Source organism: Hyperolius riggenbachi, chromosome 3 (assembly GCF_040937935.1).
Source record: "Hyperolius riggenbachi isolate aHypRig1 chromosome 3, aHypRig1.pri, whole genome shotgun sequence".
Taxonomy (NCBI): Eukaryota; Metazoa; Chordata; class Amphibia; order Anura; family Hyperoliidae; genus Hyperolius; species Hyperolius riggenbachi.
In genome coordinates, this window is record NC_090648.1 from 87,430,668 (window position 1) to 87,443,813 (window position 13,146).

Here is a 13,146-nt window from a genome sequence, read left to right on the forward strand (position 1 = left end):
TGATGATAAAATGCAGCAGACACTGAACTGGTGCACTCTGCTCTGTGCCCAACGGATCGTTAGCAAATGGGAACCGAGCTTTAGAGTGTACCTGAAAAAAGTATCCCTAGGGGGTACTTAGGGAGGGGGAGTCCTTTGTATCCTAAAGAGGCTTACCCTTGCCTCCTCAGCAGAGGGAATCCAGTGCTGCGACCCCCAAGAACCGCTTGTCGCCACTTGTCAGGAGACTCGCGCAGGCGCACTGGCGACTATCTGCTCAGGCTGCGGCTGAAATAGCTGAGTCCAATCAGGTCCCCTCTACTGCGCAGGCGTGAGCCGTGTGCACCTGCACAGTAGAGCAAACCCGATCAGGCTGGGCTATTTTTGCCACAGCCCGAGCGGAGAGCCGCTAATGCGCCTGTGCAAAGCAGGCAATGTTAATATTTTTGTGGCTCTGCTTTCGGGGCTGCCAGCACTAGATCGGACTGATGGATGGAAACAGGGGAATTCTCATTAGGATCCAGAGGCTTTCCCATCCCAGGGTATGTTCCCTCTAGGGGCTCTTTTTTTCCTACAGGTCTACTTTAACATGAAGGTCTGGATACACTAAATCCAATAATTATTAATAACTAAACTTTGCATACAAAATTGCATAATCCTGGAAGAACTATTTGCATTTCATTGACTATCCCTAGTCATAAGAAAAAAAAACGTTATTTGGGCTGAAGTTAGAGAGTCACTGGTAAAAGATGGGCCACTTGTTTACTTGACTTTAGTTCTGCTTCAAAGTTCCTCTATTGCAAAATCCCAGTGAACAGAATGTTTTTTTGTAGTACAACAATGATATTTACCGTAAATATCAAGCATAAACTTCCAAAAATACAGCCAGTTTGATAAATGTTATTTTTAGCGACTGTACTACATAAGTAGACATGAGGGGAAGGAAGGATTTTACTTGCTCAGCTTTTACATTTCAGGCACTTTTTGGGAATTCTTTGCATATACTGGACCTCTGTAAGGGTCTTTACATCAGACCTTTACTTGGACAAATAAATGTACATTTAAAGAGACACTGAAGCGAAAAAAAAATATATGATATAATGAATCGGTTGTTTCCTATCAATAATTACTAGAAGATTAGCAGCAAAGAAAATATTCTCATATTTTTATTTTCAGGTATATAGTGTTTTTTCTAACATTGCATCATTCTCTAATATGTGCAGATTACACAACACTCAGCATTCAAAATGATTCTTTCAGAGCAGTCTGTGAACTAATGACCTCTCCTCTGCCAGAGGAAAAGTAAATAATTAACTAACAGTTGAGATAATAAAAGTCAGAAAACAGCCCTCTCCACGACTTTGAAAGTCGTAGAGATAGTGGCTTTTTTGTATAGAGATAACAACTGGAGTTTCTTAACTCTTCCTGTACTGGAAACAATTAGACTGATGTATCTGATCTTAATGTTTTATTTCTTAGCTGTACTACACATACAAATCATAATATCATAGTTTTTTTTTCCGCTTCAGTGTCTCTTTAACCTCTTGAGGACTGCAGTGTTAAACCCCCCTAAAGACCAGGCCTTTTTTTTGCTGAAATGGCCACTGCAGCTTTAAGGCCAAGCTGCAGGGCGCACAACACAGCACACAAGTGATTCCCCCCCCCCCTTTTCCCCCACCAACAGAGCTCTCTGTTGGTGGGGTCTGATCACCCCCTTTGTGTTTATTTTTTTTTTACAAATATTATTGTTATTTTTTAATAAAAAATACTGTTTTTTAAATTATTTTTTAATTATTTATTTTCCCTCCCTCCCTGCAGCTGACCAGTCACGGCGATCGGCTGTCATAGGGTTCTGCCTATGAGAGCCAATCGCTCTCTTGTCCCCCAGGGAGACAGCCGTGTCACACGGCTGTCCCCAGTACAGCACTGCTGCCGATCGCAGCGCTGTACTATATGTAAAGTCGGCTGTTTTGCTGTCTAACAGTCTCCCGAGCAGCAATTGCAGCTCAGAGACTGAAGGCAGGGCGGAGCTCTGCCCCCCAAGCAGGATATGCGCGCTCAGCCTGCGCGCGATCTCCTGCAAAACAGAGCCCCAGGACTTGACGCCAATTGGCGTTAGGCGGTCCTTGGGCTGCCGCCGTGGCCACGCCCATTAGCATGTGTCGGCAGGTAGTTAAATTCCTTTGTTTACACCTTGTTGTTTGTGTGTGTTCAAATTAAAGCATGTGCTTTACTGAATAATTTGTAACAGCTTTTCAGCTGTCTCATGCAACAATCACTGAAAACAGAAAGCTGGGAAGTGTGGTTAATAACCCCCAAGATATATCAGCCCCACCCCCCAGTTAAAGAGCTGATAATGAGCGTGGAGGCCCCCCCCAACTCTGTTTACCAGCCCACTATTGACATCAGCAGTGAGGGAGTAGCACCTTATAAAGGGTCCCCCTACTTGCAAGACACTGAACCCCAGTGCTGGAAGACTAGGGAGTTCTTAACACATAAAAAGTGAACCTGTAATGTGAAAAAATATCCCCGGGGAAAACTTACCTTGGGAGGTGGAAACCTTTGATCCTAATGCTGATGTAACAGCTTGTGCTGCCCATATGCTGCTTGGCACGCACAGCTTAAATGTCATCATGCGCTTCAGCTCCATCATCTCCCCTCGACAAATTACTGCGGATGCCTCATATAATGCTGCACCACAGTATTTTTAACTACTCTGTCTGACTCCTCCCCCCCACCAGCGACATTGTAGAATCTGCCCACCGCCGTCCCCGCCTGCCTCTGCCAGTTAAATACCTATTTTATTTGATTACATTTTTGTATTTTTAAAATGGTGGCAAGGGGTGGAGCCTAGGGGTTAAATATCCCCGGTTAAATAGCCTTACTCATTAAATATACATAGTTAAATACTCATTTTAATACATTTTTGTATTTTTAATATGGCGGTGGGCAGAGACGAGGGGTTAAATACCCCTAAGCAGTTAAATAACCATTTTATTTTAATACATTTTATATTTTTTTATGCGGCGGGGCCTGTGATGTCGGTGGCGGGGGCTGAGACAGACAGGGGCTATGGAGCAGCACAAATTTAGACGTTCGCAGTATTATGTCGTTGGGGCATGACACAGCTTGCGCATACTCTGTAAAAAACATGATGATGGAGCTGCACTACTTCCGTACTGAGCAGCATAAGGTGCGGGGCAGCACAAGCTGTCACCCGTCCTCCCCAGTCAGCACGTTACAGCGCTGGGCCCCCCATGCCAACAGCAACAATAATATTTCAATTGGCGGGGTGTATATGTGCACTATTGGCTCTCTGCTTGGGCTTTGCAAAAATAGCTGAACCCTAATGGGTCCCATCTACTCTACTACAGTTATACTTTAAGGGATACTTAAGCCATGCAAAGAAAAAAAATCAGTTTTACTCACCTGGGGCTTCTACTAGCCCCTTGCAGCCGTCCCGTGCCCTCGCAGTCATGATCGAATCCGCCGGTCCCCCTCCACCAGCTAGTTTTGTTTTGCCAATAGGCCCGACAGGCCTTGCCACGCGTAGTCTTCTTCGCTTTCCCATCCTCAACAGAGTCCTGCATCTGTGGCCAGGCCTGCGCAGTGAGGCTGTCGCCCGAAAACCAAACTAGCTGGCTGCGGGTGACAGGAGGATCCGCGAGTGACTGCAAGGACACAGGATGGATGAAATGGGCTGGTAGAAGCCCCAGGTGAGTAAGCCTGATTTATTTTTATTTGCAAGGCTTAAGTAACCCTTTAAAGCACCCCAGCCCCAGCTAATGTATGCAGGGGTCTCCTGAATCTACTTATACATTTGCCCAAGATGTGTAAAAGTTAAAGTCAATAAAAACAGAGCAAGGTAATTTTAGTATGTGTAACATGGGGTTTTGTCTCTGGGATATGCATATTGATCTGTGACTTAAAGTGGATCTGAGGTGAACTTTTATTCATTGCATAATTGTGTTCCTTTCCTATTGTTTATAGGGCATTCCTCAAGCCAAATACTTTTTTGTTTTTGTTTTAATACTCTAATTCCCTATAAACTAAATAAACCACACCCACAGGTTTTCAGAGAGCCTTGGCAGTAGCAAGGGCTCATGGGAGCTCAGTCTGGGCAGGAGGAGGGGGAGGTATTACTAGCCAGAGATTTCAGAGGCAGAGGGGAGGAGGGAGGATTAGGGTTTTTTCGCAGTCTGAGTGCTGATGGTGCAGATAAGCCTGCCTCTGTGTAATGTTTACAAACAACGTGTCTGCTGTCATTGTATCACAGGAAGAAATAATAATTTTCTATTAAATCTGTTTGCAGCTAGATTTGCTGTGTAAACGATCTAAACTTTAGATAAGATATATAGACAAGTTACTTTTTATAGTTCGTTTTTCATCTCGGATCCACTTTAACGGCACTTTAGCTCGTTTCCTGATGAAGGCAGTCATGTCAGCTTGCTTGTTGAGCCTCTGGAGGTGGGTTTGTGCCATTTCAGCTCCTGTACGTAGCTAGCTTCCTCTGTTTATACAGTGCTGCCCATAATTATTCATACACCTTGCAAATCTTGACTTAAAGTTACTTTTATTCCTCCAGCAAGTAATTTTTTTGACGGGAAATGACATAGGTGTCTCCCAAAAGACAATAAGACGATGTAAACAAAACATTTCTCAGCTTTTATTTACATTTGAGCAAAGTGCCAAGTCCAAAATTATTCATACCCTTCACAAACTATCACAGTCTGTGGGAAAATCCAAAGTTCTATACCATTCCAAATAGACCAAGCTGTTCTAAAACATCCTAACTACCCCTATTCATTGGGGAACAGCTGTTTTAATCAACTCAACAGGTGAAAAACAGCAGCTCTCCGCAGTTAGTTTGTGGACAGTCATGGCTAAGACAAAAGAGCGCAGTGAGGACCTGTGGCTGCGGTAAGTCAGTAAAGGGCTACAAGGCCATTTCTAAATGTTTTCAAGTTCCAGTGGCTACAGTGCAAAGCATTATTAAAAAATGCAAGATGTTCCGCACTGTGGAAAATTTCAGAGGACATGGTCGGAAGCCAATAGTGACACCTGTGCTGGCCAGGAGGATAGTGTGAGAGGTGAAAAAGAATCCAAGGATCACCACCAAGGCCATCCTGGTGACTCTGAGCTCTGCTGGTGGCAATGTCTCAAGGCAGATAATTCAATGGACACTGCACACTGTTGGGTTCCAGCTGGACACTGCACACTGCTGGACAAAAATACCTGTGGAAACATGTGAAAAGCTGGGCTGCCATTATAGGAAGCGTTTGATTGCTGTGATAGCCAATAAAGGCTTTTCTATAGACTGTTGAGAAGGGTATGAATAATTTTGGGCTGGGCACTTTTCGCTCAAATGTAAATATAAGCTGAGCATTTTGTTTTCCACAATAATACCTCTTGTACGTCGTGGTAAGTTTTGTATGTAAGCTGAAGTGGAGAAAGGTCAAAGAAGGTGGCAGGTGGGCTTCTTGACACCCACTAGGACTTGCATGGTTGATGATCCTGATCTAGGAGCAGCCCCTACAATCACAGGGGGAGCCCAGAGCTGAGATCCCCCCGCCCTCCGATACAGGGGACTTTCAGATCAGGTGTTATTATGGCTATGCTTGTTATGTGTGTGAAGATCATGATTGCCACACCTGTTTTATGATTTGTTAGATGGGCTCCCAGGTGATGAAGGGCATCAAAGGAAGGCAAGGGAAGGGATGTGAACATGGGGGAGGGGCCATCAAGGCTTTGCTGGGAGGGCTCCATGAATTATAGTTACGGCACTGCCTCAGGTTCTCTTTAGCTCAGCACTTACAGTATCTTCTAAAACGATCTACAGCAGTGACAGTTTTATGAATGACTGTTGCACATACACTTGTAGAAAACTTTTTGTTGTGAATGAGACTCCTAGAGGGTAATGCCACCCTGTGCAAGGTATAGTGGAGTCCCAGTTATTCAAAATTCAGAGGTCTCAGCCAACCAGAACAAATTGCCGGCAGTGCTCACAGTGGTGAAGGCCAACTTCTTTGGCTTTTTGTCGGCTCTTCTGTGCCTAAGCACTGTGTTCCATGCCTCCACCGAGGTTAACATACTTTTAATTACTTTATTTTAACATTTAATACAGAGTTCATGGTATGCATATAGAGGGGAGTATAGTACTGTATTAACTAGGCCTATTTTTAACCTTGAGTCTCCAGCAACCAAAAAGCACACTTACCCGGCACCCCCAGTGGCAATTAAAAAAATATGCCAGACACAGGATGAGACCAGGAGTCATGCCAGCATGACAGGTGAGCCTACAACACTCACCTCACCATAGAGGGATGTCACACTGCATGGGGGATGGCCCAGGACGCAGAGGCAATGACGCTAGGAGGATTTCCATGCTGAAATCTATTGAAAATCTTTCTGCAGTGTGTGGGCAGGGAATAGATCTGATCAGATTCGATCAGAGATGGATTTGTCTGATGGACAATCTAGTGGCAGGATGAAAAGTGTATGGGTACCTTAAGAATTTAAACAAGAAATAGTGAAACCGAAGGTTGACCACATTCCTAAAAATTATTTGAGTTTATGTACATAAAGAAAAAAAACACAGCACTTTACAAAGTAAAGTATATTGCTTTAAAGTAAAAGCTATATTAATAGTAAAAGCTATAGTAATAGCTATAGTCCAAGGCAATCTCGCCTTGCAGCACTTGGTCCCCGGTTCGAATCCCAACAAGGGCACTGTCTGCACAGAGTTTTTATCATGTTCAACATGTGTCTGTGTGGGTTTCCTCTGGACACTCCCGTTTCCTCCCACATCCTACAAACATACAGATAAATGTATTGGCTACCTTCTAAATTGACTACGATGGACATAAGACTATAGTAGGGGTTGGATTGTGAGCTCCTATAGTTAGTGACATGACTATATACAATGTAAAATGCTGCAGAAGATGTTGGTGCTATATAGATATTAATTAATATTTATTTATACATATAGTTGTGTATACATGTATGTCTTAGATCAGAGTTCCCCAACCCTATCCTCACAGCCCACTAAGGGACAAGGGCCCACTAATGCAGCTGTGTCCACTTTTTAGTTACACACCAATGCTACAGATGCTGAAAAGCGGACAGATGCAGACACAACTGCATTAGTGGCCTCAGGCCCTTACAGTACATGTTTTCAGGAAACCAAACATAATCACAGGTGGGGTGATTGTGTTGCAGCAGAGCTGATTAACCACCTTTGTGAATGTATACAAAACATGCAGTGTTGCTGGGCCTTGAGGACAGGGATGGAAAACACTGCTTTAGATGGTAGATTTCACCCTCAACACACAGACACTAGGCATTTAGTAATTTCATCTGTGATGGTCAATTTAGAAACTGGAGATGGAGACCAGTCTTGGTAAAAGGAACTTCTGTTTACCAGTCCATCAGTCCATCATATGTACTATGTCCATGAGACTTTGTTCTCTGTTGAAGAAGAGTCAGACCTTTTCCTGGTGATGCTCAGCACAGTAATATTGGATGGATTTGTCTGGGGAGGAAACAACAGTAAGTGATCATTCCAGAGATGCAGAGGAAAATGTATTCTTCTTGCCACAATTATTTGAGCCCCACAGAAAAACTGCGTACATGAATTTTGGGCGCCATGGAAAATCAGGCGCAGGAAACGTGCCGCTAGTAGAATATCAGTAAAATATCAATAATTGTTACCGATATTTTACTATATCTAAGCCTAACCCTACTCTCACACAGAACCCTCCACTACCTATGCCTAACCCTAACCCCCCTTGTGGTGCCTAACCCTAACACCCCCTGGTGGTGCCTAACCCTAACACCCCCTGTTGGTGCCTAACCCTAAGACCCCTTGTGGTGCCTAACCCTAAGTCCCCCCCTGGTGGTGCCTAACCCCAAGACCCTTTGGGGTGCCTAACCCTCCCCCGGTGGTGCCTAACCCTAAGACCTCCTTGGCGGTGCCTAACCCTAAGACCCCCTTGGGGATGCATAAACCTAAGACCCCCCTGGTGGTGCCTAACCCTAAGACTCCCCTGGTTGTGTCTAACTCTAAGACACCTCCCCCCTCCCCCCGTGGTGCAAAATAATGGAATTTCCGGCTTAAAATCAGGAAAAAACACAAAAAAACAATTATTATCTGGCTTCGTCTGGTGCCCAAATTTGCCATTATTTTCTATGTCTATGGCGGCACTCGATTTGCCCAGCAGCCACATGTGCCCGACTTGCCTGATACAGAAAAACTTACATCAGGGCCTCTTTTAATCTACATTGTGATCAGGGGAGGACTGGGAACGTTTGGCCTGGGGGGAAAACACAACCCATAGGCCCTGGGGGCGTGGCCATGAAATGATGTGGGCGGGGCCAACTGCATGATGATATGATGTCAATATGGACCAAAAATGTCTGAGGAATGTCACGACACAACGAAGAATTAGGGCAGTTCTGATGGCGAAAAAGGTCAAACTCAGTACTAGCAAGACATACATAATAAAGTGGCTAGTGAAATACAGGTAGTCACCGATTAATGGGATAGGGAATGCAGGTTCAATCTTAACCTGAATCAGTTCTTAAGTCAGAACAGTGTCATTTCTGTGCCTCTTGTGTCCCCCTCTGTGTCACCTGTTTCCCCTGTGTCTTTTTTGTCCCCCTGTGTTGCCTCTGCTCTCCTGTCCCCCTTTTCCTTTTTTTCCCCGCATCACCTTTGTTCCCTTGCATCTCTTTTGTCCCCGTCACCTCATGTTCCCTTGGTTACCCATCTTTTTTGTCCCCCTCTGTGTCACCTCATGTCCCTGACTGTCTTTTTTGTCCTCTGTGCCATCTTTGTTTCCCCTGTGCCTCTTGTCCCGCTGTAGCACTTGTTTCCCCTGTATCTCTTTTGTCCCTGTGTCACCTGTGCTTTCCACTGTGGCTCCTGTGTCAACCCCTGTGACTACTGTGTCCCCCCAGTCACCACTGTTACTCCCAACATAAGCAGAGAGATTCGCCGCTGGATCGGGGGCATGTGAGTACTACTCTTAAGGGGGGTGGCCATGGAGCACAGAGGCAGCTCAGCCCAAGTCCCCTGGAGAGGGTGAGAGATCCCTCAACACTGCAACTGCGCAGTTTGTAAAAATTGCTACTGCGTATGCACTGAATGTTCCACACTACAGGAGCGTAATTGTGGAGGCACATGGCCGCACATGTGCAGTAGCCAACATCCGGCTTAGCCCCTGTAGTCTGAAACTACTGAGGCTAACAGTGGGAGAATGGACAGTACCAGACACACATCGAAGGAGCCCATGGACTACAGGGGGCTAAAGGAAGCCACAGGGAAGTATAAATTCTTGTGTTGCATTGGTTTTAGATTTACTTTACAGTAAACCTAAATCCTAGACAAAAAAAAAAAGTGACTTACCTAGTGCTTCTACCAGCCCACTGCAGCCACCCTGTGCCCGCATCGGAACATACCGATCCTCCAGGCCAGCGTTTTTTTTTCTTCTGGATGTGCGGCTCCAGTTTGTGCACCTCCTGATCATGCAGCGACGGAAATGTATAATAATAGTAATCAAAACATTTGTATATTGCTTTTCTCCTGTCAGACTCAATGCGCTCAAGAGCTGCGGGCACTGGGACGTGCTCAGGAGGCCATCCTGCAGTGTTAGGGAGTCTTGCCTTGAACTCCTTACTAGCCAGGATTCAAACCTTGGTCTCCCATGTCAAAGGCAGGACCCTTAACCAGTACACTATCCAGCCACTCCAAATCTCTACAAGGAAGGGAGCGTGGCCAGGGCTGTGCAGTGGCCGTAGAGATGCCTGGCTGGAAGAGGGGCACTGCTAGGGATCAGATGATTGTTCAGTGACAGGGCAGGCACAGGGTGGCTGCAGGGGGCTGGTAGAAGCTCCAGGTAAGTTAAACTTTTTTTTTTCTTCGGTTAAGGTTCCCTTTAAATGTATATTGTAAGTGAATCTGAGGTGCCCAGTGTAACTTACCTGGGGCTTCTTCTAGCCCCCTGCAGTCCTTCAGTCCCCTTGCTGACATTCCAGTCCAGAGCAGTGCTTTTCAGTGCTGCTAGATTTGGGCGCAGCCGGCGTCGCCATAGACAGTAATGGGAATCAGTCTATAGCGGTGCTCAGTGAGTAACGTCGGTGCCGTCAGAAGACGGAGCCGAAGTTGCTTAAAAACACAATAATTCGGCCTCCAGAAATCGCTGGAAGCCGAATTATATCATTTCCCACCATCCATGGCGGCCTGGAGGGGGAATAGTAATTAATACGGCCGGGACTTGTGCAGAAGTAGGATCAGCCATATACCGGCTGTATCCTGCACCCAAGTCTACCGCGCCGATTTCAAATGTATGCTTCCAGTCTGATCCATTCAGCAGTTGTGCCTCTCTGAAAGCTGCCAGACTAAGTCAGCTACTGGCTATTACACATGCGCGGCCACATGCCTCCCCGATCGCGCTCCCATAGTTGGAAATATTTGGCACATGCGCAGTAGCAATTTTTACAAACTGTGCAAATGCAGAATGCTCCCAGCTTTGGGAGCGCAAATGAGGAGGCACATGCAGCTTTTGGAGGGAACAGCTGCTGAATGGATATCAGAGAGGGACCAGAAATACTACAGCGGGCTAGTAGAAGCCCTAGGTAAATTACACTGACCACATTAGGTTTACTTAAAGGAAACCAGAGACGTTTTAAAATAAAAGTTTTATACATACATGGGGCTTCCTCCAGCCGCATCCGCTCGGATCGCTCCCACACCGCCGTCCTCAGCCTTCTCTATCGCCGGCACCGGGTCCCGTAACTTCCTCTAGTCGCGGCCAGTCTGCCGGAGAGAGACTTAGACGGCGCACTTCTTTTGCGCAGACTGGCCACTACTGGAGGAAGTTACGGTACCAGAGCTGCAGAAGGCTGAGGATGGCGGCATGGGATTGATTGGTGTGGAGGGGGCTGGAGGAAGCACCAGGTATGTATAAAACTTTTATTTTAAAATGTCTCTGGTACACTTTAAGGAAGACTAAAATAACTTAAAACCCCCAAAAAAACAAAAAACAAGTTTCAATTACCTGGGGCTTCTGCCAGGCCCCTGCTGTCGCCCTGTGCCCACGCTGTCCTGGAACGATCCCCCAGTCCCCTGCAGTGGCTATGTTTCCTTCTCGCCGACTTGCAAATCAATAGCCACTGCACCTGCACAGCCCTAGTCGCACGCATTCTCATTCATGTAGAGAAAACATCATATTGCATCTGCGCAGGATGCTCCCGGTTTGGCGAAGGTGAACAAGGTCGCGTGCAGCCATGGCCACGCAGATGCAGTGGCCGTTGAGTTGCGATTATGAAACTAAGCTGCGGCGCTGGACCGGAGGATCATTCAGTATGGCTGCAGGGGGCTGGCAGAAGCCCCAGGTTAGTGAAATTTTTTTTTTTACTTATTTCAAGTTTACTTTTAAACAAACTTCCATTGCTGCAACAAGCTAAATTGGCTAACAGGGCACCAGCAGTGAAAGGGTTACACACATAGAAGAGAGACAGAGATATGGGGAGACGGCAGCTGTGTGAGCACAGGGAGGGCTGGTCTGATGAAAGCACAGGAGACAAATGGGGAGGAGGGGAAGTGTCAGCTTACCAGGAAGAGTGTCCGGAGCTCAAGTCTGCACGGCCAGTGTTCCTGTCCCTTCCTACTTCAAGCAAGGGAACGTTTGGCACTCCACACACTGCAGGAAAGCTGCAGACATCAGGCAGGACTGGGACCGCAGCCTCTCTGCCATTTCAAATGACGCGCTCCATGCGCCTCTGCTCTTCTCACTGACTGGCTGTGTCTGCAGGCAGGGGGCAGGACCTCTGCTGCCTAGCAGCCAGTCACAGCAGCAGCCACAACAGGGAGCAAGAAGGTCCCGCAGTTTAAAGGGCCGCTGCGGGACCAACATAGATGTAAAACGTGGCTCTGAGCGGCCCTGATACAGAAGACAGGAGGCGGCCTGGCAGGAGATTGCCCCCCTTCCCCCCAGGCCAGTCCGCCCCTGATTGTGATTTTGTTTTTTTTATGCAAATCTTTTATTTGGGTCCTGCGGGGCGTAGATATACTGCACAGGATGCAGTAAGAGTCAAGTACTTCTGTTAAAAATGACAGAAGAAAATGGCAGAAATAAGAGAGAAGACAGCTTAAAGAGACACTTAAAGAGAACCCGAGCTGGGTTTGAAGAATGTGATCTGAATACAGAGGCTGGATCTGCCTATACAGCCCAGCCTCTGTTGGTATTCCAAACCCCCGTAATGTCCCCCCTGCACTCTGAAATCAGACATAGATCACAGCCGTGCTGTGCGGCTGTGTTTACATCTGTAGTGTCAGTCTCGGCTGCTCCTCCCGCCTGCAGAGCTCCGGTCCCTGCCCCCCTCCCTTCCCTCTAATCAGCGAGGAGGTAAGGGAGGCAGGCAGGGACCGGAGTTCTGCAAGAGGTGGGGAGAGCAGCAGACAGACACTATAGAGAAAAACACAGCCGCCAGTGTTGCCAACCTTTCACGTTATTTTTTACTGACAAATACCTAAAAATTTACTGCCAAAAGATTTTTATTACTGACAAAACCCCCTGCGCCGCGCGTAGCGCCGAAAAAAAGGGCGTGGCTACGCAACAGAATGTGGGCGTGGTCATGGGTGGAGCCAAATATACATGATTTTAATATTGCTGTGAAAGGTCTGCCAGGGAAGTTTGAGCTCTGCCATAGTGTTTCCCTACCTACCCCCAAAATACATGTAATCTTACAGCATTTCACCAAAAATCCACGTAATCTGGCAGAGGTTCTTCCAAAATACAGATAATATGGCAGTGGTTCCCAAAAAAAAGATGTAATCTGGCAGCAGCGATTCCCCCAACATACACATAATCTGGCAGCAGTTCCCCAAAATACATTAAATCTGACAGCAGTGGTTCCCCAAAAATAGGTAGCCCCAGGTCTATAGGTGTCCCCAGAATAGGTGGCCAGGGGTATAGATGTCCCCAGAACAGGTAGCCAGGGGAAGAGATGTCCCCAGAACAGGTAGCCAGGGGTATATGTGCCCAGTATATGTAGGCAGGGGTACAGGGCCGGTTCTAGACTGGCACATATGAGGGGGCAGTCAAATGGGTAGGGGGCAACATGTTCGAGGAAATTTGCGGTGACTAAAGTGGGCATGGCAAGTAA

The 13,146-nt window shown here is 46.6% G+C and overlaps 1 protein-coding gene across 3 annotated transcripts in view; it reads right to left on the reverse strand.

Annotated features, from left to right (window-relative positions):
• Window positions 1-6,693: 6,693 nt before the first annotated feature.
• The window catches only part of LOC137562807 (adhesion G protein-coupled receptor E2-like), a 146,602-nt gene continuing 140,149 nt past the window's right edge, over window positions 6,694-13,146 (reverse strand). For all 3 annotated transcript variants that reach the window (XM_068274515.1, XM_068274513.1, XM_068274514.1), the window contains one exon: window positions 6,694-7,510. In XM_068274515.1, the coding sequence (XP_068130616.1) occupies window positions 7,424-7,510 (87 nt within the window). In that variant the 3' untranslated portion in view covers window positions 6,694-7,423. The remainder of the gene's footprint in view (window positions 7,511-13,146) is intronic.